Source organism: Panonychus citri, unplaced genomic scaffold, assembly GCF_014898815.1.
Source record: "Panonychus citri isolate SS breed McGregor unplaced genomic scaffold, ASM1489881v1 Contig00005, whole genome shotgun sequence".
Lineage (NCBI taxonomy): Eukaryota > Metazoa > Arthropoda > Arachnida > Trombidiformes > Tetranychidae > Panonychus > Panonychus citri.
This window is the reverse complement of record NW_026515410.1, coordinates 43,563-67,959: the sequence shown is the minus strand read 5'-3', so window position 1 is coordinate 67,959 and position 24,397 is coordinate 43,563. Positions and strand designations below refer to the sequence as shown.

The 24,397-nt window shown below is 31.7% G+C and overlaps 6 protein-coding genes across 6 annotated transcripts; 1 reads left to right on the top strand and 5 right to left on the bottom strand.

The window, feature by feature from the left end:
* Positions 1-5,874: 5,874 nt before the first annotated feature.
* LOC128388688 (uncharacterized) lies at positions 5,875-11,709 on the bottom strand. The gene is made up of 2 exons (XM_053348123.1): positions 10,763-11,709; positions 5,875-7,421 (listed from the first exon to the last, which is right to left on the bottom strand). The coding sequence occupies exons 1-2, from the start codon at positions 11,707-11,709 to the stop codon at positions 5,993-5,995; spliced, it is 2,376 nt and encodes a 791-aa protein (XP_053204098.1). The 3' UTR covers positions 5,875-5,992.
* LOC128388745 (uncharacterized) lies at positions 11,709-14,879 on the bottom strand. The gene is made up of 2 exons (XM_053348205.1): positions 14,222-14,879; positions 11,709-12,656 (listed from the first exon to the last, which is right to left on the bottom strand). The coding sequence occupies exon 2, from the start codon at positions 12,459-12,461 to the stop codon at positions 11,709-11,711; it is 753 nt and encodes a 250-aa protein (XP_053204180.1). The 5' UTR covers positions 12,462-12,656; positions 14,222-14,879.
* A 642-nt stretch (positions 14,880-15,521) lies between these two features.
* LOC128388699 (uncharacterized) lies at positions 15,522-16,604 on the bottom strand. Its single transcript, XM_053348135.1, has 3 exons — positions 16,276-16,604; positions 15,897-16,212; positions 15,522-15,843 (listed from the first exon to the last, which is right to left on the bottom strand). The coding sequence occupies exons 1-3, from the start codon at positions 16,594-16,596 to the stop codon at positions 15,587-15,589; spliced, it is 894 nt and encodes a 297-aa protein (XP_053204110.1). The 5' UTR covers positions 16,597-16,604; the 3' UTR covers positions 15,522-15,586.
* Positions 16,596-17,422, bottom strand: LOC128388735 (uncharacterized). Its single transcript, XM_053348196.1, has 3 exons — positions 17,005-17,422; positions 16,695-16,949; positions 16,596-16,633 (listed from the first exon to the last, which is right to left on the bottom strand). The coding sequence occupies exons 1-3, from the start codon at positions 17,420-17,422 to the stop codon at positions 16,596-16,598; spliced, it is 711 nt and encodes a 236-aa protein (XP_053204171.1).
* A 349-nt stretch (positions 17,423-17,771) lies between these two features.
* LOC128388730 (uncharacterized) lies at positions 17,772-20,406 on the bottom strand. The gene is made up of 4 exons (XM_053348187.1): positions 19,945-20,406; positions 19,018-19,881; positions 18,559-18,954; positions 17,772-18,495 (listed from the first exon to the last, which is right to left on the bottom strand). The coding sequence occupies exons 1-4, from the start codon at positions 20,261-20,263 to the stop codon at positions 17,891-17,893; spliced, it is 2,184 nt and encodes a 727-aa protein (XP_053204162.1). The 5' UTR covers positions 20,264-20,406; the 3' UTR covers positions 17,772-17,890.
* A 2,617-nt stretch (positions 20,407-23,023) lies between these two features.
* On the top strand, positions 23,024-23,744 carry LOC128388720 (sex-determining region Y protein-like). Its single transcript, XM_053348174.1, has 3 exons — positions 23,024-23,128; positions 23,210-23,269; positions 23,362-23,744. Exons 2-3 carry the CDS (start codon positions 23,233-23,235, stop codon positions 23,742-23,744), a joined length of 420 nt encoding a protein of 139 aa, XP_053204149.1. The 5' UTR covers positions 23,024-23,128; positions 23,210-23,232.
* Positions 23,745-24,397: the final 653 nt, after the last annotated feature.

Genomic DNA, 24,397 nt, shown 5'->3' with positions numbered 1-24,397 from the left:
AGACATCTGAAATCCTGTTCATTTCCACGAGGACCAAAACACAAATGTGTCTCTCCCCACGGCAAAAGATTATGTCCGAAGAAATGTAAGGGATCATCTGCTTACGCTGCCCCACTCGATAGTAGGCGCGGAAAAAAGTTGGGAAAAACAGGAAGACCAAAGCGTCTATGATAATATAATTAAATATATTTGAATTTAATTTTTGTATACAATTTATAACATAACGAATTTGAAAAACATGTTTTTCAGATCCATATGTTAGATATTGCTATGACAGTTTTTTTTATAAATGACAGAATAAAAATAGGTATATGGGGCTTGATTTTTTGTGTTTATTTTTATCATTTACGGTGTTTACAGGCTCTGTGTAATGCTAATTCTCTTTCCATCTCTTGTTATTTTTTCTTACTCTCTCTTGGCATTGATATCCTTTTCTATCACTTGCTTTTGCTATTGGCTTTTTTTATCTTCGCTCTTGTTATAAGTATCCATCTCCTCTCTCACCATTGGTTTCTTCTTCTATCTTTTCTCTTGCTATTTGTTTATTTATCCATCTTCTCTCTCACTATTGGTTTCCTTTTCTATCTTTTCTCTTACCATTGGCTTCCAATTCTATCTCTTTCTCTTGCTATTTGTTCATTAATTTATCTCCTTCCATAGATGTACCTTTCAATCTCTTCTTCGACCTTATACCTTCTATCTTCGTACCTTCTCGTGGTTCTTAACCTCACGGTCTCTAACTGACAATAAGCTCTATGTTAGTAGTCATATCAATGCATTTTCTACGTACCTTCTCATGGTTCTTAACCTACCGGTCTCTAACTGACAATTTACTCTATAATTGTAGTCATACTATTTTATTTTCTCCGTACCCATCCATGGTTCTTAACCTCACGCTTTCTAACTGACAATTTACTCTATGGTAGTAGTCATACTATTTTATTTTCTCCGTACCTATCCATGGTTCTTAACCTTACGGTCTTTAGCACACACGAACTTATAACAGATAGGTCGATATATTGTTGCATATTTCAACCAAACATTGCCATTCCACACAATTAATGTTCACGGCTTCCGATCTTTCAAACCAGTTTTCTCGGAAACTATCGGGTTGTGGCAGGCCAGAATAAAAATGGCCCGCATAATTTCTCACGCCGTTTCCAAAAAACTGCTTTTCCGGTCATTATCGATTTGACTTTTCATGAAGTTCCCTTGTAAGAAATATATAAAAGAAAATGAGAATGATCTAAAAATTCATTAAGTTAAAACCTTTCAGAAGAAAAACTTCAATTTCGAAGTTAACTTCTCTCTCTCTATCTCCATTCTATCGAATACCTTATTCTAATCAAATTTATTTAATCAACAATCAAGTTTATCAATAAAATTAAATAACCCACGTAAAGTTATAAAAGTTTTCGAACTAAGTTTAAAGTTATTCAAATAAAAGTTAAATTGTTCACCTCGAAATCGAACCTGTTACATTGGAGCCCACGATGAGGAAGGGTTATTGATGGTTCTATCTCTTGGTCATTTTCTTCTTTATTAATAAATTGGATCCTTGGTTCTTCATTCAAACCTCAAATCAACCTTCAAATTGTTCGCTAAATTGTTCATCTCGAAATCGAACCTGTTACAATTTGAACGTCTATTCTAATAATAAGAATAATTAGTACAGGCAGCACATGTTAGCTTATAAATTTTGAGGAGCGAGATGACGGACCCAAAACTTAACCTATAATATTAACGTGATTTGAATTAAGTAAATTTGATTCTCGCTCCGCATCTTTTTGCTCGCTCTCATTCCATCAACATGTGCATTGCTATGTGTGCCAAGATTACGCACAAGAAACTTGGAGTCGATATTCCAGGGTTCTTGTTCTAGAATATAGCCACAGAGTTTTATTATAATTAGCGATATTGAAGGTTCTCCACCACAATGGCCATAGTTCAGCTTATGGAATATTTATGAAAAACACTTACGTGAAATGACTGTTGACTGAATGAACTTTCAAACATTGGATGATAGATCGAACTAAACTTAAAAGAGTTTAAAGTTGAACCAAAAAAAATTTTTCTATGATAATGTTTTTAATTTGATTATTTGAACAAGCATCTTTTTATTGTCTAACGTTCTAGTTAACACTGTAAACAATTAAAATCAATTGATAATAGCGAACAATGACAAGGAGCCTCGAGGAAATTTTTCTATTTTTTTTGTTTACAAAATTTCTTGCATCTTATTGTCTTATTGTTAACTAACTAAAACAAAAAACAATATAAAAATTTCCTTGAAGGTTCTCCTTCAATATCGTTAATTATAATAAAACACTGGATTCGGTAATTAATTTGATTGATTGAATTTCTTGCGCTTCACAGTTAAAGAGAGCTATTATTTAAATAACTTTATTTTCATCTAATTGGTGAACAATAACTGTATCTACCTGTACTAAAAGTTGACCTAACTGTACGTAAGAATAGGGCAATTGAAGATTGCAGAAGCAAATTGATGACCACTTAACAATCACTGTAACAGTGATTATCAATATCACATGATTATTGATATCACAATTTACTAGTGAAACTCAATTTTATATTTAGTTTTTGCATTTTGTTTATTGTTGCAAATTATTTGTACTTTGGTGAAGTGAAATTTCAACTCACTCTCCAAAACAGTTACTTATCTAACCCATAGAGGGAAAGACAAAATTAGTTATTTCATCATCTCTCATAACCAAAGATGAGTAACTAATCAGAAAATTATTTTCAAAAGCAATAACCCATTAATTAACCTCAATTTAATTAATTCTTTTTAATTAACTTATAATTTCAATTCAACTACAACAATTGCCATTGATTAATTATCAACCGTAATCTCAATTAATCAAATGAATAATTTGGTCTCTCTCCCATTAAATTGTAACAATTAACCAAAGGTAATTAGTTATTAATAATATTTTAAAATGGGTATAAAAGAGAGAATTTTCCTTAGGAAAATTAGATCAATATTTTTATTAATCTAAGATTAATTTGTGTTAAATTTCTCTTAGAGAAATTATTGTATCTCATGATAACCTTGTCTTAATTAATTAACTTTAATTAAGTTACCTTGTTTTTTTTGTTCCCATTTGTGTTCCCCATATTTAATCTTATGCTTGATCACCTTCATATGTACCGTTTTGAGACTCGCAGTTAATTTGGTTTTGTCAGTTCAAGAGGTAGTCATTTAATCACAATAAATATTTGATTTTGGGTAATAAATATTAAATTGCCACTTGGTTATTTTTATCAATCTTAAGGCAACGGGAAGTAACATCCTGAGAATCGTTGAGGAATATTCAAACTCTAACGGTTTCAAACATCCGAATATTAAAGTGAATTACCGAGTTTTCTCAGTCTCAATCTACGACATATGGCGACCCAGGCAGGATGGTGAATGTCCTAAGAACAGTTGCCATAGTGTATTTTGATTGATTACGAGGGTCACGTGAGAAGTTTTAATAAAGGGTATTATGCTAAAGAGATTAGCTACGCCCTTAAAGAGATCGATGAAAACGAATTTCCAATTAAGGCTTCGCTCGCAATAAAACAACTCGATTGGCTGAAATTGAAAAGTTTTATCTTAGCTTCAAATTGGACTCCACTCTCACTAATAATGAAATTGTCATAATTAGTCTTAATCAACCAACTAGCAAGGGGCGGGTACCTGACCAAAAAATAAATAATTATGTAAAACAAAAGGTTGATAATTACATCGATACGCATCAAAAGTTTTTCCATCCAGCCCTCATCAAGTGAGCCAAAAAGTCCAGTTAAAAGAAGCTGCTCATCGGAAATTAAATCATATTCAACAATTCCAACATTTGCTGATATTAATCGAGCTGCAAGTCTTCGCTACACTCCTGATAATCATCAAGCTGCTGAGTTAATTGGAAGTTCTAAGAACTCTAATAAAATTAATCTTTCTAAGAGAGATAGTGAAGAGATAAAATTAAGTTCAAATAACTCTTCATCAATTTCTCCTAAGGAGAAACGAATTAAAAAAACAATTAAGCTAATTGATATCAACTCCACTTGTAAGTGTGACCGTGTTTCTCCCAAACTCATAGGTCTCAAGTCTCGTGTCTCTCTGACTCTTCGTTGCTGAGAAAATCGCAAAAAACAACGGTAAAAATAGCTGAATAACCCTGCATCACTGATCTATTGCGAATTAGGTAAAGAAACAGTGTAAATATATAAAGAAAGGGTTTTACCTTTACCAATTTGATATTTGAAGAGATTTTCAGGTAAGTATTTGTGTTTGGTATTGTTGATTAGCTGTCAACAAATTTGATTTTTGATAGTGAGAAGGTTTTGAGAAAGAACAATTTATTCGTTTTACAATTTTTCAAAGAGAGAGGGAAAAGAAAAGGGGATTTCACTTTTTTTGTTGAATTAGGGTTGAATTTATCCCTCATACGGGATCACCAATTTGTTGAGTTATTAGGTGATTTAACCAATTAATATTTACACTGACTTTTCACTGGAACATAAAAAATGAAATTTTTATTCATTTGAACACTTTTAATTGATTTTATTCGGTTGACTAAAAACTTTGATCTTCACTGATCGAGGATCACTTCTTAATTTTTAATTTTTCGCTTAAATAAAAATTTTTTTTCTACAAGGTGAGTTTCAAGTAGGAGATAGAGAGAAGAGAAAAACAAAGTAATTAAACGATAAACTTAATCTCTCTTTCTCTATCTCTTTGTCATTTTATTACATTTCGAATAGAATTTATTGTTATTATCGAGAAAGTTATGTTTTACTTATGTTTTAATGATTTTGTTGGAATTGATACCAAAACTTGGCGATACCAATGTAGACAAATTGATCAAGGACCTCAAAAGCACCTCCGTATTCACCAGGTCAAGTGGATGAAATTTTATAATATATAATTGTTTTGATAGTATTTTATTCAAATGTACTTTATTTGTAGTGTTATTTGGGCTTACCATATACCTGGGTACTCTTTTTTTTGTTAATCTTCGTGTTTAGTGTGTACTTGATTGAGATATAACAATAGCTACACATAACCCAGATCACTATTAAGTAATCTATTGTAATTAGTTTTAATTAACTGATCACCAAAAGTGATATAATGTCGAGTTGAACCCTATTATTTCTTAAAACTGAACACTTTAATATACACTGTGTTGGGTAAAAACAAATTTTCTATTACCTTTTAAAAGTCTGCTACTTAAGTACCAGAAGCACTATGATGGTGAACGTTCAACCTTAAACAAAGAACTCACTTCTAACTAACAAAGATTAATTGTTGGTTAACACCAATTGCACTTTTTAAAACTTTAATCTGTAAATTTAACTATTAAATCACTGTTTAGAAGAAAACTCGTATCCCCGTAAGGGTGCCAATCATGGAGGAAATTCACTTTTAATTTCATAATACATGTTTATTATTAGTTCTCCATGATTTCTTAAATGGCCGAAACATGACCATTTTATTGGTAAAGAGTGAGAAAAGTTTCTTTCTCAATTCCAGCATCATCTTCATCAGCAAAAATCATCCAATAGGATAGACCAAGTACCACGTGAGAGGTGGTACCTGGTTGTTACATTTAAAATGGTTACAACCAGTTTGTTGCACTATGTTACCTTTTTACTAGAATTTACACTCGAATAGAACTAGAGGAAGAATAGAGGAAGCTAACGCCATCTATTTTCCCTCTCAATAACTTATTTATTGATTTCAATCTAGAAATTTGTTAATGAGCAATTTAACAGATAATGAAACAAGTTTGCAATCTAATAGAGTCTTTTTCCCGAAACAATACTGAAATTAACAAAACAACATTAACCAATATGAAAGAATTAAATGGTAATTTTTGCAATTTTATTTGGTAAATTATCTCAATTGATTGAGTTAAAATCTGTCGAAAAGCAATAATCAAGTTTTCTTATAATCATATTATAACATCAATTTAAACAAAAAGTTTTAAGAGGTTGATGTTGACGATGATGAGGTGAATGATGTTGTTTGTGAATTGTGGTGAGGTGAAAAGGTTGAATTGGTGGGAGATTGAATCGTATTGATTGACGACTGCTGGTAATGGCTGTGCTGATGGAGGTGCCGGTATGAGAGAGTGTGCTTATTGTTATGCTTTCTCAGATGGTGACTTGTGTAATTTTGACTATTATTTGGGTTATCGAAAGGGTGAAAATTCACATTTCCGCAGTAAGAGTCATTTTTAAGGTTTGTTATTGAAAGTGTCAAAGGTCTTTGATTCGCTGAATGTTCAGATGATGAGGGAGAACTGGACGATAAAAGTGATGAGAAATCTGTTGATTGTGTATTCAATTTACCAGAGGGGATAAGCGGTCCACCCAAGGAAGAGTGGAATTCAAATTCACCGATAGTTGATAGAGTGGAACCATGATGATGTTGCTGATTTTGCAATTGTAGCTGATGATTAGGTAGCATATATTTGGATGTTAATGAGGGTGGACGATTAGTTGATGAAGATGTTAAATGAGTAAAATTTGAAAATGATCCAGAAGAAACTGAACTTGACTCTCTACCTATTGAACCGCTTGCAGTTTCCTCTAGAGAGCCAAAAATTGTTGTCGGAGGTAAACATGAGCCAATATCATGAATCGATGTTGACTGGGAGGATCGACGGCGTAAGGATCGGATAATACTATAAAATATGCCACCGACTGCAAGTATCATTATGATAAGAGTAAAAAAAAGTGTAGCAATTAGTGAAGATGAGGAGCAAAATACATTTGACTCATCATAACCGGAGGGACAATGTTTAACTCCATCACAGAGTAGATCAGGGCTTAGACAAAAGTTAAGCTCTGGACATTTGTAGAGACAATCAGTGTTTCGTAAGGTTTCACTTGTTTCCGCTTTCTGGTGGGTGGGTGGTGGACTTTTATGAGTTAACCAGTGGAAATTAAAGTGAGCTGAAGGTGTTTCAGCGATAATCTCAATGATCACCCTAAGGGAAGAGGAATTGAAAAAGGATATAGCTGAGGATGGATAAAGATTATCTTGTGATTTCCATTGGAAACGATTAACATCTTGAGGTAATAATAGTGATGATAAATGATTGTTATCATTATGATTCCATGATGTCGATAATGATGAGGATGAAATTGATGACGATGATGATGATGATGATGGTCGACGCTTCATTGATGTTGAACTGTTTGATTGGCTGGATGGAAATGATGTTCCAAATGATGATGATGATGATTGCATTAATGATAGAGATAAGTTGATAGTCTCAACTTGATCATTTCCGTTTCCTCCAACTCGTTGAACAATTGAACTGTTACGAGCACAGACTGTGGCCATTGGCCTCCATGGTGAATCCCAATAAATTACTATTCGATTTTTTCCCTCACATCGTTGATCTCTGTATATTCAGGATATTTATAATTGATAGAATGACCAATGAAAAGAGAAGCAGGAAAAAAAAGAAAAATGTTCAATTAGTTAATTAGAAAGCTATCAATGTATATAATACGCTAGAACTTTTTTTTCACCTTAATCATCACTATTATCATTTAAATCATGTAATCTCAATACAAAATCAATCATCATACTGATTGAATTAGTTATTTGGAACCACTGGAATCAAGCTGGATCAAGCAGACATGATGGCAAATCATTTATCGAGCGATTGAAAAAAAAATCAGAATCAGAATTTTTCATTTCATCTCTTACTATTTTCTCTCATGTATTCATCAATCTTATTCAACCTGAATTCATGATATAAAATTTTCATAAGAATGAAAAAAAAGGCAGCAACAGTAATTCACTTATCAAGTTTTTTTTGGCTCAAATACACAAAAGGTAAAGGTAAACAATAGGAAAAAGTAAGTGATAGATTTGAAATGATATAATCGCCTAAGGGGATGATACATATACGATTTAGCAATTATACTAAGTCAGTGAGAGAGAAAGAAGTAAAAAAGATGAATCAACATTTGCTACTCTTCAGATTTCAAGTGATTCATTGATTTGATCGTATGATTAATTTACCATGAATCATGATGATGAATTGAATAAAACATTAAGTCTTATCTAAGGAAACTGATTGAATTCAATATATTGAATAGCCTCATGAATTTGAAATATTTTTTTTCCTGTTATTTTTGTGATTAAATTGATGCTGATTCAGCTGATGGTTAATGATTAGCAATTTAGAGATGCAATTGGAACCAGCAATTTAAACAAGAAAGTAGGTCGAAAGATATGTAAGAGATAATTTCTCATGATAATGAGCTTGATTGTTCAGTTGTTTGTGTATCTTTCATGATGCACGATAATATATTACTCTGAGTTTCATGATGGTTCAAAAGAAAAAAGAGAGAGAGAGAGAAAGATATATGTTTGTATGCGTATAAAAGTCGTAGATGAAATCGAGATGAGAATGCTGTAAGGATGCAGAGAGAAATACTACTCGAGAGATAGAAAATGAAGCAACTCATTTCCCTTGCGAATTTCATCATGAAATGAAAAACTTTTTCTATTTGATAGAGATAATTTTTTTCATTCTTTTCTCATGTTGAGTTAGTTTCAAAACGAGTCAGTGTATGAATGGTTCACACTAAGAGGCTCGGTGAGTTAGTGGGTGGTTTGAGGAGGGAAGGAGGAGATATAAAGAACTTGTCAAGATTTTGATGAGTAAAATAGAGGTTTGAATGTATATTATGATGTACATAAGATGATGAAACATATTCAGGATATTCACTATCCAGAGTATCCGGTAAAGAAAAAAATGTTTGTTCGTAATTTACAACTGATTCTGAGTAATCGTTTCCATTGTACCTTTATCCTCATCTTGATACTGACAATAGAGTTTCAGAAGAGAGTGAGAGAAGATCTGAATCTATGGTGAAAAGACGACTTGTTGCAAAGTGTTTTGTTAGTAGGCATTGAAGAAAGAAAAGAAAACGATGAGAAAATTTTGGAGAAGAAAAAATCTAACCTTTCTTTCTCATTTATCAAGAATAAAAAAAAAGTTCAACAAGAAACTGAATTTACTCAGCTGCTCGTTATACTGAATTCTATTGAAAATCATACAGCTATACGCAAGTAAGTACAGGTTGACAATGAAAAAGAAAATAAGAGAGAGAGAGAGAGAGAGAGAGAGAAGCTCTTCCATCCTGATAATGATCATGATCGTGGAAGTATTTTCAATGGCTACAGGTTGAAATGTTCAGGGAATAGGAAGTGAGAATGACAGTATTAAGATGATGATGAAAAGTCATGAATTTATCATGGGTGTGAAGCTGAACCTATTTCTCATGTAAGACAGATTGAGAAGAGAACTTTTTTTTTATCATCCTCCTTGATTTTATATCTTTTGCATATTCCATTGCTGTTCATCATCATGTTGATGTTTTTTTCTTCTTCTTCTTCTTCGTCTTGAAAAGGTTTCATGTTTTTGATGTGAACAAAAATGAAGCATCATGAAGATAAGATGAAGATAAAAAAGTTCTGAGGCTAGAAAATTGAGAGAAGATTCCATTTACTCAGAATATTTTTTCTTCCTTCTTGTTCTTCTTTTTTTTCCTTATCTTCCATCTTCATCCTTATGAATAATAATAATTCATGTAACAACCAAAGAGAAGTGGAAAGTTTTCAGTTGATTCAATAATATATTTATTTTCATCCTCATCATTATCATCTTTATCTTTTAGAATCTTGAACTTTACTTTTCTCAATTTTTTCTTCTTCTACTTACTTTTCAAAGAACGAAACAAAAAAAGAAATGAACAAGCTCAATATTTCAACAACAATGAATTTCTCATGGGTAAACTTTACCTTTTTCTCATTGTAGTCAATAATATCTGGAACAATTTTCATTCTCTCTCTCTCTTTCAATCCAAATCTTTTACCTCCACTTTCAAACTTAATCCACTCCCAAAGCTTAAATCCCTTCCCAATGGTAGTTACAATTGTCACCAAGTATTATAAATGTTTGTAGTAAACCTTTCAAAGGTCAAAGACAAATATATATTACATCATGAATTGAACATCTCGTTGAACCTTCATTCATCTAATTTTCAAGAGCACTTTTGATTGTTTGATTATTATGGTGAGAACTTTATTTTTTTTTCTCCTCATCTTCATGTCAAAATTGATGCATGATGATGATACAGTTAATTGTTATTGCCAGTCTTATATAATATACTTTATATTTAGCTGATGAATTGATTTAATCATCTATTGATATATAACTTGTCAGGGAAACGTTTCCATTATCATTGAATGTCAACCCAAAGAGATGAGATTGAGTAAACATTTTCCCTTGAAACTTTTTTCCCCCTTCTCCTCATCCACTCCATGGGAAAAAACTTATCATTATAAGATTATCTTCATGGTATCATGATAATGGATTTTATATTGTTATTACAACTAAACTGTATTCATGATCAGATAGAGATACATGTGTGTTAGAAAGAGATAGAAATTGTTGATTCATTGAGAAAACACTTGATGTAAAGTTCATACTAATTCAATGAATTCTGATTGCACTGAATCTATCGATGAAATTGAATAAGTGAATTATATATAAATAAGGTTTCGTCTACGTAAATTTGGATAGTCTAGCACCCATGCTAGATTAGGAACCTGATTCGTTACAAGTAACACATTTAATCGTAATCTCTATACATGATGATAATAGTGATGAGTGAATTTCTATTTGATTGGAAATTTGTTTATCATGTTAATTGTTTTGTTTACCTTTTAGGACGATATCCATCAAACCGAAGTGAAACAAATTTATTTGGATACCAAATGAAAATCCATCGACATTTAAATTGACTATTGGTTGACCAGTCAAGGTCAGAAGGCACTTGATAACTAATTGAACCCTCACTTTCAAGGTCGGTTTGGGTTGAATCAATTGAATGAGATGAGCAATAGTTGTTATCAATAAACTCATATTTCCCTTCAAAATGGAAATCATTATAATCTTGATTAAAGTTCATACCGATTATCGTAAAATTAAGGACCGATTGTGATCCAATTAGATTCAATATTATTGGTGTTTTCAGATTAACTGTTAAATTGGTTGAATCACAGAAGCAAGCGACACTTAATAGCTCATTTGTCACACTATCATAAACCCTTAAAGTCGATGAAGATAAAGATGATGATGATACGGATGATAAGGATGCTGAAGCTCTTGTTTTAGTTAAAGTAAAACCTTTAGATGAATATGAAGATTGTTTCAATTGATTATCTTTCCCTCTTAATCCAAAAGTTGATTTAGTTTTGGTTAATGTTGAAAGTGGTGAAGTGGAAATTGATTGAGATGAAGATGAGGATGGATTTAAAGGTGAGATACAAGAATAGGTTTGAATTGGATCATTAGTTGATTGTCGACACAATTGAGAAGCTGATGTCAATTTTAGTGAAGTTATTTTGAGAATTAATTTTTCACCTACTCGACCATTGAAATAATATGAACATGAAACATCTCGATTTCCACCTCGACCATAAAAGAAAAGGTTACGAGATGATCGGATTGTACCGGTAGATGATTTAATTGAATCAAATCGACGATCACAAAGTGTACCAATAATTGGATCACCTGATTCATAAGTATCTATAAATTCATATCGAGCGGTAAATTTTGTCGGTATATAAGTTAAACCTGGAAGACGACGTTGAAATTGACTAATCATCAGATTAGAACCTTGGAAATATATGATTCTTTAGGATATGAGCATGGAACCGTTGGATTAATAACTGAATCAATTGGATTAGGATTAACAGGTAACTTGAGATGATTCGTTGAACGATAATTATTGTTGATATTATGAACTGAAGCTCGGCCACATATTTTGGGTGAACTTTTCTCACAAAAATGACCAATCAATCTAATGGTTGCATTACCATTGGGAGATTTTTTTCTCAATGATGGTAAATATTGTTGACCATTGGTCACTATTTCAGTAATCTGAAGCTCACCAGAGTCACATTTTTCCTCTGATGACCAAGGATGAGAGTCCTCAGTAAAATAAGATATAAATTGTAACCAAATTTTATCAAAACTATTTATGGACATAAATTGATAAGTACAACTTGTATTCTGTGAAGTTGATGGTTGAAGTGAACCTTCAAATTGACCACTTCGAGATCCACTTGACCCATTGTAAATATATTCACATTTATTAATAGATGATTGCTCTTGGTATCTTTGATTAATATTTAAAGGTAGTCGAGGTTGACCATTCTCACCGTTAACTATTGAAGACGGTGGTAAACTAAAAGGCTCTGAAGGTGATGAAGACAATGATGATGATAAATGATAAGGTGAAGATGATGATAACCCAAAAGATGTTGACTCTTCCTTGGTCAGTTTTATACTAATGTCTATCTCGAATCGTGAATCAGACAAAGCATTATCAGAAACACTTATAAGTACTAAAAGCATTTCTCCTTTTGATGATGTTATCGGTGGTAAATTACCAGTGCCACAGAATTGAAGGAGACGAGGCGATTTCGTGGTTGGACCATCGTAGACGATTACCTTGTCCAATGGACAATCTGATATGAGGCCAGTTCGTGTTTGTTTACCGGTGGAAGTTGACGTTGAACCGGAAAATATTGAAATTTTGTATTCATTTGACTGGAAAAGCAAATAGATAAGAAAAAAACAGAAATGAGATAAAAAAAATTAATTCACTCCGATTAACATGAAGATTAGTTTTCATGGGGGAAAATTCAATATTCAGACTATTATTATTATTATTTATCTGTTGAGGGAGAAAAGTTATTAAAAGGAGTTTTGTCTATGAGAAAAAAAAGCTTCTCTATGATTATCATTGAGAACTTGAAAAATATACTCCCAAGTTTCATCTTCAATTACAATTCTATGGAAGATTTAATTTGATGCAATTAGATATAATTCAATGTTTTTTTACTCCAATGATTATCTGAAGACATAAGTTATATCTCATTGAAAGTATTCTTAGTGAGTAAGTGGGTGGGAATGATGAGATTAGAACTTTGCTTTTTTATATTCTAAATGAGCTTTATGAAAGGGTTTAAGTGAGAAAAGATGAGGTGGATTTATTATCATGAAGCGAAAAAAGTTCAGAGGAAGGAGGAGAACAAGAAGAGGAAAAAATGATTCCATCATGATGATTTTTCCATCATATTGAAAGTTGAGTTTTCTAGTTGATTATGTTGAAATGATGTCTATTTATGTTTTGTTTGTCTTCATACTACATGATGAGGATGATGAAGATACAAAGTGTATCATTATTAATAATAGTTATTGATGAGGAAGATGAAATAGAGAGGATAAGAAAGATGATGATAAATGAAGAAAATTCTGTATATGTGTGTGTGTGTGTGTGTGTGTGAGAGAGAGAGAGAGAGAGAGAGAGAATTAAGTTGGACAGAAAATTCTTTTCTTGATTCAGAAGGTTTTTTTTGCTTCTTTTTATTTGGTAGAAATCTGAGACTCTGATTGTGACTCTGGCAAAGAGAAAGTGAAGAAACTTAATTGACGACTGAATAGTTAAGAAGATGATGATGAAAATAGAAAGAGATGATGATGATGAGAAGGAGGATAAAGTCTAAAAGCTAATGGACATTCTCATGGGTGAACATTATATATTAGAGTCAACAAGTACCATGGAATGAAAAAATGTTACTCGAATTGATGATAATGATGATGAGAAAAAGGATCAGAATAAATTGTTGTTTTATAACCATGAAAGGAAAATCCAGGAGAAAAACAAAGAATCATCAGAATTAACTGATTAGGCGGAAAGATTAGCTCACAAATTCTGAGTAATTAGTTCAATATAATCACGAACTCATCTTAATGATACACAAATAATGAGGAAATAGATAAATAGTAAAGGTAGGAAGGAAAAATTCAATTCCAGAGAAAGAAAGAAAGAGAAAGAGAATCTGAAATTGTATTTGAAGAAAAAGAATTTGGAAATCAATTTTTCATGCTCGAAATTATTTTATATCTATTTCGATGAGATTTATAAATCTTAATTTGTTTCATCATGTTAGAATCTTGGAATTATTTTCATGAATATTCAATGTCAGAATTTAATATAACTTTGTTACCATGAGAATTTTTTTTTCGGAAAAAAATGAAACTAATATTTATATTAGATATATAAATATTTAGATGGTAATAAATTCATGAAGATTAATAACTTTGATTACCTGATTAATTGTGATTCGAGGTTTTAATCCGTTTACATTTCGAGTTTGATTTAGTTTCTGTTTTATAAGATAATGGCAGGTTACATTTCTAGGATAGAATCCAGGATAATTGGGTGATAAAAGGCGACATTTATTATTATTATTATTATTATTGGAATCTAGACAATCATCAAAAATTTGGTTACATGGTGATGATATTATTCCAGGTAATTTAATTCTGGATTCTGTGGGTGGTGAACCTTCAAAGGCAAATGACAATAATGATAATAGTTAAGAGACAGAAAAAAACAATAAGATGATAATGATGATTAAGGTGGTACAATACAATTACAATTGCAGTTACATCATCAATACTATTGTAATATAACATTTAATGGTTATGATGATGATCATCATCATCAAGGTGATTCTTATTATTGTATTTCTCAGACTCAGATTCCCACCTCCCGTTGTCATGAAATATGTTGCATGTTTGGTTGGTGTTGAGGCGTAAAGAAAGATGAGTAATAAACTGAATTAATATTTATTAATAAGTTTAACTGAACATTGAAGTGGATTAGTGATTAGCGATTTGATCAATGACAGAATTGAGAGAATTTCTTTTTCTTTCAGAGAACTGGGAATGAAAGATACATAAATAATATAAAGAAGAGAGCGAAAAAAAGTTCGAAAGTAGGATGAGGATAAGGTGATGGTAGAAGATAAATTTTTTATCTTTCCTTTTTCTCTTCTATTCTCTTTTTTTTATCTTCCTCACGTGTTTCTCTTATAATTTATCAGGTGATTTTTTTGCTCTTCTTTTGCTTATTTTTTATCTGTAAAAATTTCGAGGGATATAAGATTATCTGGGGTGGAAGATGAGGAAAAAAGGAGGAGATTCTGAATGATGATAAACAAAATGTCATCATCATCATCATCATGAGAGATTGAACTTTTTGCTTATCTTCCCTGTTTAATGTGCTCTCCAAATCAACAATACTTAAAGTTAATGGTGTAAACATCCCAATCAACAGTGTTGACTCAAACTTGATTCAAAAAAATAGAAAAAAGTTGACGATTGATTCAACGTTGAATCAATGATTTTTGACGCGATTTTATTCAATTTTGATGAGAATTTGAATCAAAATTGAGAGTTTTTGATTCAAATTTGAGAAAGCAGTTTGAATCAAATTTGAGACTTTACTGACTCTTTTTGAAGCCGAATTGATTCATATTTAAGTAATTTGAAAAAAATCATAAGATCAATTAAATGAAAATCCGATTCATGAATTTTCTCGCGATAAGAATTAGAATCTAGTAATTAATATCAAATTCTAAATATTTTAATTTTAACGTTCAAGTGTAAAGAAAATAATATTTTTATATTCAGTCATCCCATTGCTTATTCAATTGAAAAGATTCGTCTCCAATATCACTGTTGGCATCGTGAAATTCGCCTGAGTCACCATCAGAATTTCCATTCATTGAAATGTCGTCATCATCTTGATCAGTCTTTTCTTTTCCAGTGAATTTATTCTTTTTCCCTTCATTTTTTCTGCTCATTTCTTTGATCATTCTTTCACGGACATCATATTCTTGTCTTTCAGTGTATTCAAATATTTCAGATTTTCTGAAGATATGATCTAGTAGAAAAAGCTAGATTAATTTCATTGAAAAGAATCGAATCTATTCTCACCTATTAGTGATTTGATTCTTTTTCTACCCAAATGAAACTCAAATGATCCTCTGAAAGGCTCACTGAAAGGATCTTTAAAACTCCAGGCATAAACCAAAGGTACTTTTTCATCACGAAAGTTATCACGAAACTTTGCAAGCTCATTTTCAGTTAGGAATTTTTTCCCAATTGTTACATTTTTTATGTAACTTTCAGGAAAAGCTGTTTTCACTAGCTGGTAGCCCAAAGATGAAGGATTATTAGGCTTTGATTTACACAAAGCGCTTTCATATTTATCTAATTCTAATTGAACTTTACCCTCCAAAAAGATCCAATTCTGAATAAAGGAAAAACAAGAGAAAAAAACTCAGTAAAGATTTTGGAAAAGTATTTTCTTTACCTTTTTTCGTATTTTATATGTATCATCTTTCACAGGAACTTTATGCACGATTGTATTTGGCTCTTGCTCCACTTTCATTAACTTTTGATATATTTCTTGGATTATTTCCACTGTGGTTTTTATCGTCGATCCAAGAATATCATTATCAGAAAGCCTTGATGTAGATGAAGCGAGAGCATTCAATTTTTTATCTAAATCTTGTACAATCTGGTCATTTGATTTAGTTCTTTTACTTTTCATATTCTCGTCTCTTTGAACATTTTCATCGACATTACTACAGGGATCATTTTCAATGTCCGTTTCACATTCATCTGAGTCCATCAACAATCCTTTAGGCTTTTCACTTGTTGTTTGTTTACTGGAGGTTTTCAAAATCGATGGACTCTTTTCGGTGACTTCGGGAAAAATATTCTTTTCACCTTCAGTTCTTGTTTTTTTGATTTGAATTTGTTTTTCAGCACCCAAATTAACATCACGCTTGAACTCGCTCATAATATTTGCAATTATCTTTGGACCAAGAACATGTTGAACTGGAGCATCTTCTTCCTCAGTGAGTGGAGCATATTGAAGTTTAACTTTTAAATTCCAATTAGAAAAGATCTTTTTCAAATTCTTCCACATCGGATTCTGTCTTACGTTGCTTTGGAAGCATTTAAGTAGATCAGATTTGTTATCTAGAGAAAGAAAATCAGTTAATTGAAATTCAAAATAAGATCTGATTCAACTCACCAGCAATCGCAATTATCTGTATGGTTAGTTTTTGCTCACAGATGTTGAAAATGAAATAATTCCTTTTCTCATCGAAAAAAGCTTTGAATGGCAAATCGAATCCAAATTCAGAAAGCTGATTTTCATCAATCTGAAACGAAAAGGGCTGCTTTGAGGGAACACAATCTCTGTCTAAAATCAGAGGAAGCACAATTACAAGTTTATATTTTGATTTAGATAATTTTTCATTATCTGATGAACTTTTTCTTTTACTTGATGTTTTATCTGGATCACTGAAAAGAAACTTTTCTTTATCACTGAATGGAGATACTTTGGATGAATTATTTGACTCGCCTCTAGATAAATTCATCATTGGCTGAGTAAAGCATCTACGAATCTTTTCAGGATTCACGGCTTTATAAACACGTTGTGAACTCATTCTGAATGATTAACACAGTTAACAGACTTGCAATTATGATCAAAATGAATGCAAGTAGCAAAGAAGAATTGTTTTTATAAATCACAAAAGGAAACGGATATTGATCAAAATCGTTTATTTTGATTCGAGATTAAACATGGGAAAGAAATCAATCAAAGATGCTTTTCCCTAAAAGCTACAAAAAGCATTTCTGTAAAAGATCTATTTCACAAGATCTGTGCACAAAAAATTGGGTAAAAGCAAATTAAAATGATCGAGTTTCTTTAGACAAAATTGTAAATGTAAATTGATTAATCGAAAAAATTTTAGAAAATTGAAAAAGAAAAATAATTGTACTTTTGATACAATTCGATTGTTATTTGTGATTTACTTTCCTTTCGATTTTGATAAAAATCGAGAGTTTAAGTAATTCAATATTGAAAAATTTGTACTGAATAATAGGAAAATATTTGAAAGTTACTCAACATTTCAATTGTTGGCCAATCGGTTGAAGAATTTACTCAAAACACCCTTTGATTTGAGTTTGGCCAAAATTACACGATCTTCTTCCGTAATATCATCGCAATCAATCGATTCTTCTGAAATTATTTCAGGAATAGCTTGAGTAAGCGGAATAGCATCACCGACATCAGATCTTTGTTTTTTTGTCACATTATCACTATTTTTGGTTCTTTTTCTTCCGATTTGAGATGAATCACCATCCGATTCATCATGAATAGGATCGTTAACCGTATTCTCTCCAGCTGTTGGTATATTTGTATTTTCTTCGAGACTCCCATCTTCAGGTGAGATTGAATGATTTCCAGAATCATTTATTGACACATCCAATGTTTGAAGTGAATCAGATTCAGCTGGAGAATTTTTCTCAGAATCAGATACAATATTTGAAACTTTGCCATCTGAGCCTGGATTTAAACTGGGCAAAATCGGTTCAACATTGTTTTCAGGCTCTTCACTCTCTCTTGAATTTCCCATATCAACTTCAATTATTTCTGCTGATCTTGATCCATTTTTCTCACTAACATCTGTTTGATTTTCGTTCTCACAGCCTGATGTAGATTCATCTTCATTTTCTGATTCGAAAAGATTTATTGGAGGGTTAGGATCTGCATGTAGAGGAATAATTTTTTGTTTACCTTGATGGTCAGGTAGTTTTTCAATGCAAGTTGAAAGTGTTCCTTTGGAATGATTCGTTTCTGTTGACGTTACTTTTGGCACTTTTTCCTGAACTGATTCTTTTTCACGAGGTGAATTTCCCTGTTTTTGAGAGCGTGAAGACCTTCTGGTTACTACTCTCAGCGCTTGATGGGATCGATTAATCACTTTGGAACCATCTTTCTTTTGAATATCCAAATGATAAATTTCTGAATCGATATCCGAATCAGGATCAGAAATATCATCAAGATTGATAGCTGAGCTGAGAAAGTTAGGCTTTGGTCTACACGAATGCATCGCCTTAGCGAGACAGCCAACAAGAAACTTTTCTGTTGCTTTGTCATATTTTTTGAATTTTCCTTTTCGTACCACATGATCTGTACATCAATTTGGAAAATAGAATTAGAAAAAATTCACTAGAAATCAATACTTTTTCTTACCAATTAAAGCTCGTAGTCTTTTCTCTCCTAAGCCATTTTTGAATTGACCTTCGCCAGGATTAGCCAATGGATTTTGATGATTCCAAATAGAAATGAGAGATTTTCTTCCACCAGCGCCTTTAACTGTAACTCCAACTAGCCAATGCTTAGGAAAAGCGAATCGAATAATATTCGTAATGATTGCAGCTGGTTGATATTCTGATTTTGATGAGATCGCAGCTTTGTATTTGTTAGTATACACTGGTAGAATACCTTCAATCATTGTTGTTTGACCACTCGAATAAGTTTTATCTTCTTCAGGAATATATCGAACCTCACCAGGATTCTTTTCAACTTGAATAATGTTTTTTTCCTGTTGATCTTTCATTTCTTTTGAATAAAAAACTGATTCAAAAGTATCAATGACTTTGTCAATAATCAGTTTTATATCTTGAGGTGATTCCACCTCAGTAGAATTGAGACTTTTCAACTTTTGTAAATTGTCCATAAAATCGTTCTCTTTCAGTTGATCAGGTATGAGTGAATGAGACACATCTGAATTTGATTCATCGAAATAATCATCTTCGTCATCGTCAGCAAAAAGATCATCTTGAATCAGATCAGATTGAGCACTTGTGGATGGTTGAGGATCTTGACATATTTTTGATTGATTTTTCACTTGACTATTCAGCGTTTCAATCCTTTTTTTGACTTCAGTAAGATCTTCTTCACTTGTTATGGGTAATCTTTGAGATTCAAATTTTGAAATAGAAATATTATCGACAATTAACCAATTCGAGATTTTTTTCTCAGCGGATGATGGATTAGATTTCAACTCTTTATTTATAAAAGTCTGATAAATTTCAGATAGTTGAACTGAGTCATCTAGAATTGAAAGAAAAAGATAATTATTACCATGAATTGAGGAAAAATCTTTAATAAACTTACCACCGACTGATACGATCATTGCGGCTAAGGGCTTACAACCATCAATCTCAATATAAATGAGATTATCTCGATGAATTTCAAGAAGACGAAGATCTTTGGGAATTTGTTCAGAAGACACTTTGAACAAAACTGGTAATTTGATCTTAGAACCATCATTTGTTTTGTACCGTAGAACGGCAACCACTAGCTTTTGATTCTCCATGAGACTCATGTAACTTCCAACTAATGTGGTTTGATTATGAATCAAATTACTCTGAGATTGTCTTGAACTTTTTTGAAATTTAACTGTTGATTTTCGGCGTTTTGATCTTTCTTCCATCAAAAGAATACACGAAATTGTTCACATTCGGTAAAATAAAACAATTAACAAGAAAAAAATATTCAAAAAATAAAAGAAACAATTGTTTTTGAGTAAAAACAAAAATGTAAAAATGAAATGAGTTTGAATTAATGCGGAAACACTTGTTACCAAGGAGATAAGAGAATAGAATAAATTTTTAAAAAGAACAAGCTAATTGGTCGAAAAAGAATTTTTTGATTATCACCATGGCAACGTGACGAATCAATTTCTTAGTAACCAACATAAGATAAGAGTTTTATCTCCACATGTTTTACTCTGGTGATTTACTTCAAATCATTTAATTAAAATAAATTAACCTTTTATTTAAATTGTTGTGGTGAAATTTTTGATTAATTTGTATTTTGTTAGTGATGATTAGTGGAAATTTATCTCTTCAACATCTTTATCGGCGGAAACGTCGTTATCATCATTTAAATCAACAAAATTACATTGATAATTTACCTGATAATGATTCTTCATTAGAATCATCACATTCATCACAAATTACTTCATCTTTTGTTTCAAATGACATTGAGAGTGACCCTTCAACCAACGGAAGTGAAATAGAAGATAGTGAAAATTATCTTATTCCAAGATCAAAAGAGTATTTTGAAGCTGTGTTTGTTACCATTTTGAGTCACGCTGGTTTAAATTTACATGCTGCTGAAATAGTTATCAATCTTTTCAACACAACTAATAATCGTTTCTCATCTGAACCAGTTACTTTTCCAAGTATAAGACACTTTTGGGATCGTCAAGCTAAAGAAAATATCATTCATGTTTACGTTTTGTGCCCTAGAAAACATTCTCATGGACCATTTTCAGGGTTATCGAAAGACCAGGAATATTTCGACTGTGAAGGGGATCAATTTCGCGTAAACATGAATAAAGATGATTATTTCATTCATCTCCCTCTCCGTGTTCAGCTTGAAAAGTTTCTACCATCTATACCTTGTACCGCATGGCAAGAAAGTAAAATAGATCCATATGAACCAGATGATGTATCAAATGCTGATCTCGCGAGAAGAATCAAATCATCTGAAAGTTCCTGCGAAAAATTGACCATGACCTTACACTCAGATGAAGTGGGTTGTTCTGGCAGTTCAAGCATAAAAATTCTGTCAATTTTTATTTCAATTAACGAGTTGAGAAGAAAAGAAAGGAGAAAGTTCTTTTTCCTTGTTGGCCTTTATGTTGGGAAGAAGAAACCAACCGTTGAAAGTTTTTTAACCCCAATCTGTACCGAAATAAGATCATTATCAACGGATCCCATGGAAATTGATATAAATGGAAAAAGATCTAGAAAGGTTTCTTGTCATTTGATTGCTTTGATAGCAGATGCTCCAATGAAAGCCTACCTGAGAAATGTCCGACAGTACAACCATGTGAATGGTTGTGACTGGTGTCTTATACAAGCGACAACTGCTAATGGAGCTCGCCTCTACGCAAATTCTACTCGCGCTGAACTTAATGATCTGAGTAGAAAAAAAGAAGATTTTTTTCATTACAAAGCGCAAAGAGAAGAGAATCAAAATCAGAATCATATTCAATTCAATCCAAGATTCAAAGGTATTGCTGGTGTTTCACCGTTGCTAAATCTATTAGACTTTGATATTGTGGATGGAGTAAGTGTAGAGCCAATGCACTGTATAAGTTTAGGTGTTTTTCGAAATTTCGTGATCAAAGGAATTCTTGGAAATAATACCAGTATATTTGAAAGAGAAATAAATCTTAATAGATTCATGTCCTCAATTGCTGAAAGATTAACAAGTATCAAAGTCCCGTCCGAATCAGCAAGAATTGTAAGAGGAATGGATGAAATAAGACTATGGAAAAGTTCTGAATATGATTCTTTTCTATCTTACTTTTTCTTCTCTTCTGTGAGAGGCCTGCTTAAGAAAAGTGTTATAAACTACATATCTTGTCTCTGTAGAATATATTACTTATCTCACATTGGACCAGTTAATCAGGCAATTATCGACGAAATGGATAATCTAGTGGAAGAATATCAAATTGGGACTGCTACTCTTTTTGGAACTCGATTTCTTTCGTACAACCTTCATATTCTTTCTCATTTATCTAAATCTCTTCGCAACCTTGGACCAAGTGCTAGTGTATCATCATACCCTCTTGAAGATCACATGGGTAAACTCAAACATAAAGTTCGACGATATTCTCATATCGGACCGTCTTTGCTTAGAGTTTTTCTGAATGATTTGAAATTCTCAGAGCTTTGTGAAGTGAAACTCAAAAATTGGCAGCTGAATCATAAAGAAAAAAGAAACTTTGGATTGTGCGAAAAAAACAGTGAGATTAAAAAAATTCCTTTCAGATCAATTTCCGATTCGATGAAAAATTTAATTTTCGAATCAATAGAAAATCAATTGGATCCAATTGGATTAGTGAATAATCAAATATCTCATTACAAATCAATCTCGAAGTGTGGAATAAGATATTCAATCGCTGAATATTGTCAAGACAAACAGAGAAATGATTCCATTATTTGTGTTGGAGAAAAATTTTACCGAATAAAAGCCATTGTTGGATTTAGAGAAAAAACTCTTTTTCTCTGTCAGCTTTTTACCTCTAAACGCGTTCATTTGGCTTTTCAAGGGTTCAGTGGCTATTTTTCATTCAGTTTAGATCACATCTACGAAGTAACTGAATCAGATCGTCGTCATCTCGATTGCATCGATATTGATAGTGATATTTCCAAGTGTATCTTTATTCAATCAACAACTTTCTTTTTCAAATATTCTAAAGACTTCATCATTAAACCCTTTCTAAAAAATATTTAAATTCACTGGATTAATCACTGAAAAAGAACATCAATTTATTCTTAAGGTAAGCTTTCCATATGATTTTCTCATTCTGTTTACATTTTAAATTTATCTTTTTCTTTTCTTTTCTTCTCTTTGTGTTTAGAAATTTATCTTTTTTATCTCAAAATGGAATCTCAAGATCAAGAAATTTATCAAAATTACGGTAAGTCTAATCATAATATTCGTTTCGAATATAATTTTATTATATTTGAATTGGTCGACTAAAATCTATTTCTTTTATTTTCTCATCACAAGGATTTAGCGTAAATATTGAAACAAAAACAACAATCAAAATCAACTGGTGTCCAATTCCCGTCGAAAATGATTTTCCTCTCCAACAACAACAATATCAACAAGATTCTTATCATCCTCAGCAACAAGATTCTCATCGTCCTCAACAACAAGATTTTCATCAACATCATCAACAAGATTTTCATCAACATCAACATCAACAACAACAAGCTTATTCTCAACAACAACAAGATCTTTCTCAACAACAACAAGATTTTCAACACCAAATTGTTATCGACAAAAAAAGGACAGTGAAGATAGTGATGATGAAGTTTTTTTCAATTACAAATTTGATGAATTTGATCAAAAAGGCCAATTTGAAGAAATGGATTATTCCCAAGAAGTGAAAGAAATGGAAATTTAATATTTTTCTTACCATTTTTCACGATCATTCATTATGATATTTTTCTTTGATTTTTCTTCATATATTCAAGCTTAACCAAAATTTCTGGTATCTTTATATTTATCCCACAAATTCAACAGTTTTTCTTATCGATAATTTCTCTTTTTCTCTGATTACAATCAATTTCACCACTTGTTATGCTCGAAATTCTAAAGAATAATATCCATATTCATAATTCAATATGATGAATTTTCTTGATTTCTGAATAGAATAAATTCAAATTCGATTTTTACATTTCGCTTTCTCTTTTCTTTGAAAGAAGCTTTATTCAGCTTGACTTTGGCTTAACGAATCTTTTGAGATGATTCATGCTCTTGTTTTCAGCTTTTGGATTTTTATTCCTTTCTCTTTCATTTTTTTGACTAATTTTGAATCAATTCTAAAAATTGATTGTTGTTGAATCAGTTTTGAATCAATGAGTTGATTCAGTACTGAATCAAAACTAAATCAAATCGGCTCCTCAAAAATTACACTGTTGATTGGGCATCTTGGATTATAATTCATTATCTTTCAGAATTTTTTTCTTCCTCTTCTTTTTAAGCTTCATTCAATTTTATTCTACTGAAAATATTTACCTTTTGTCTAATCATTCGATTC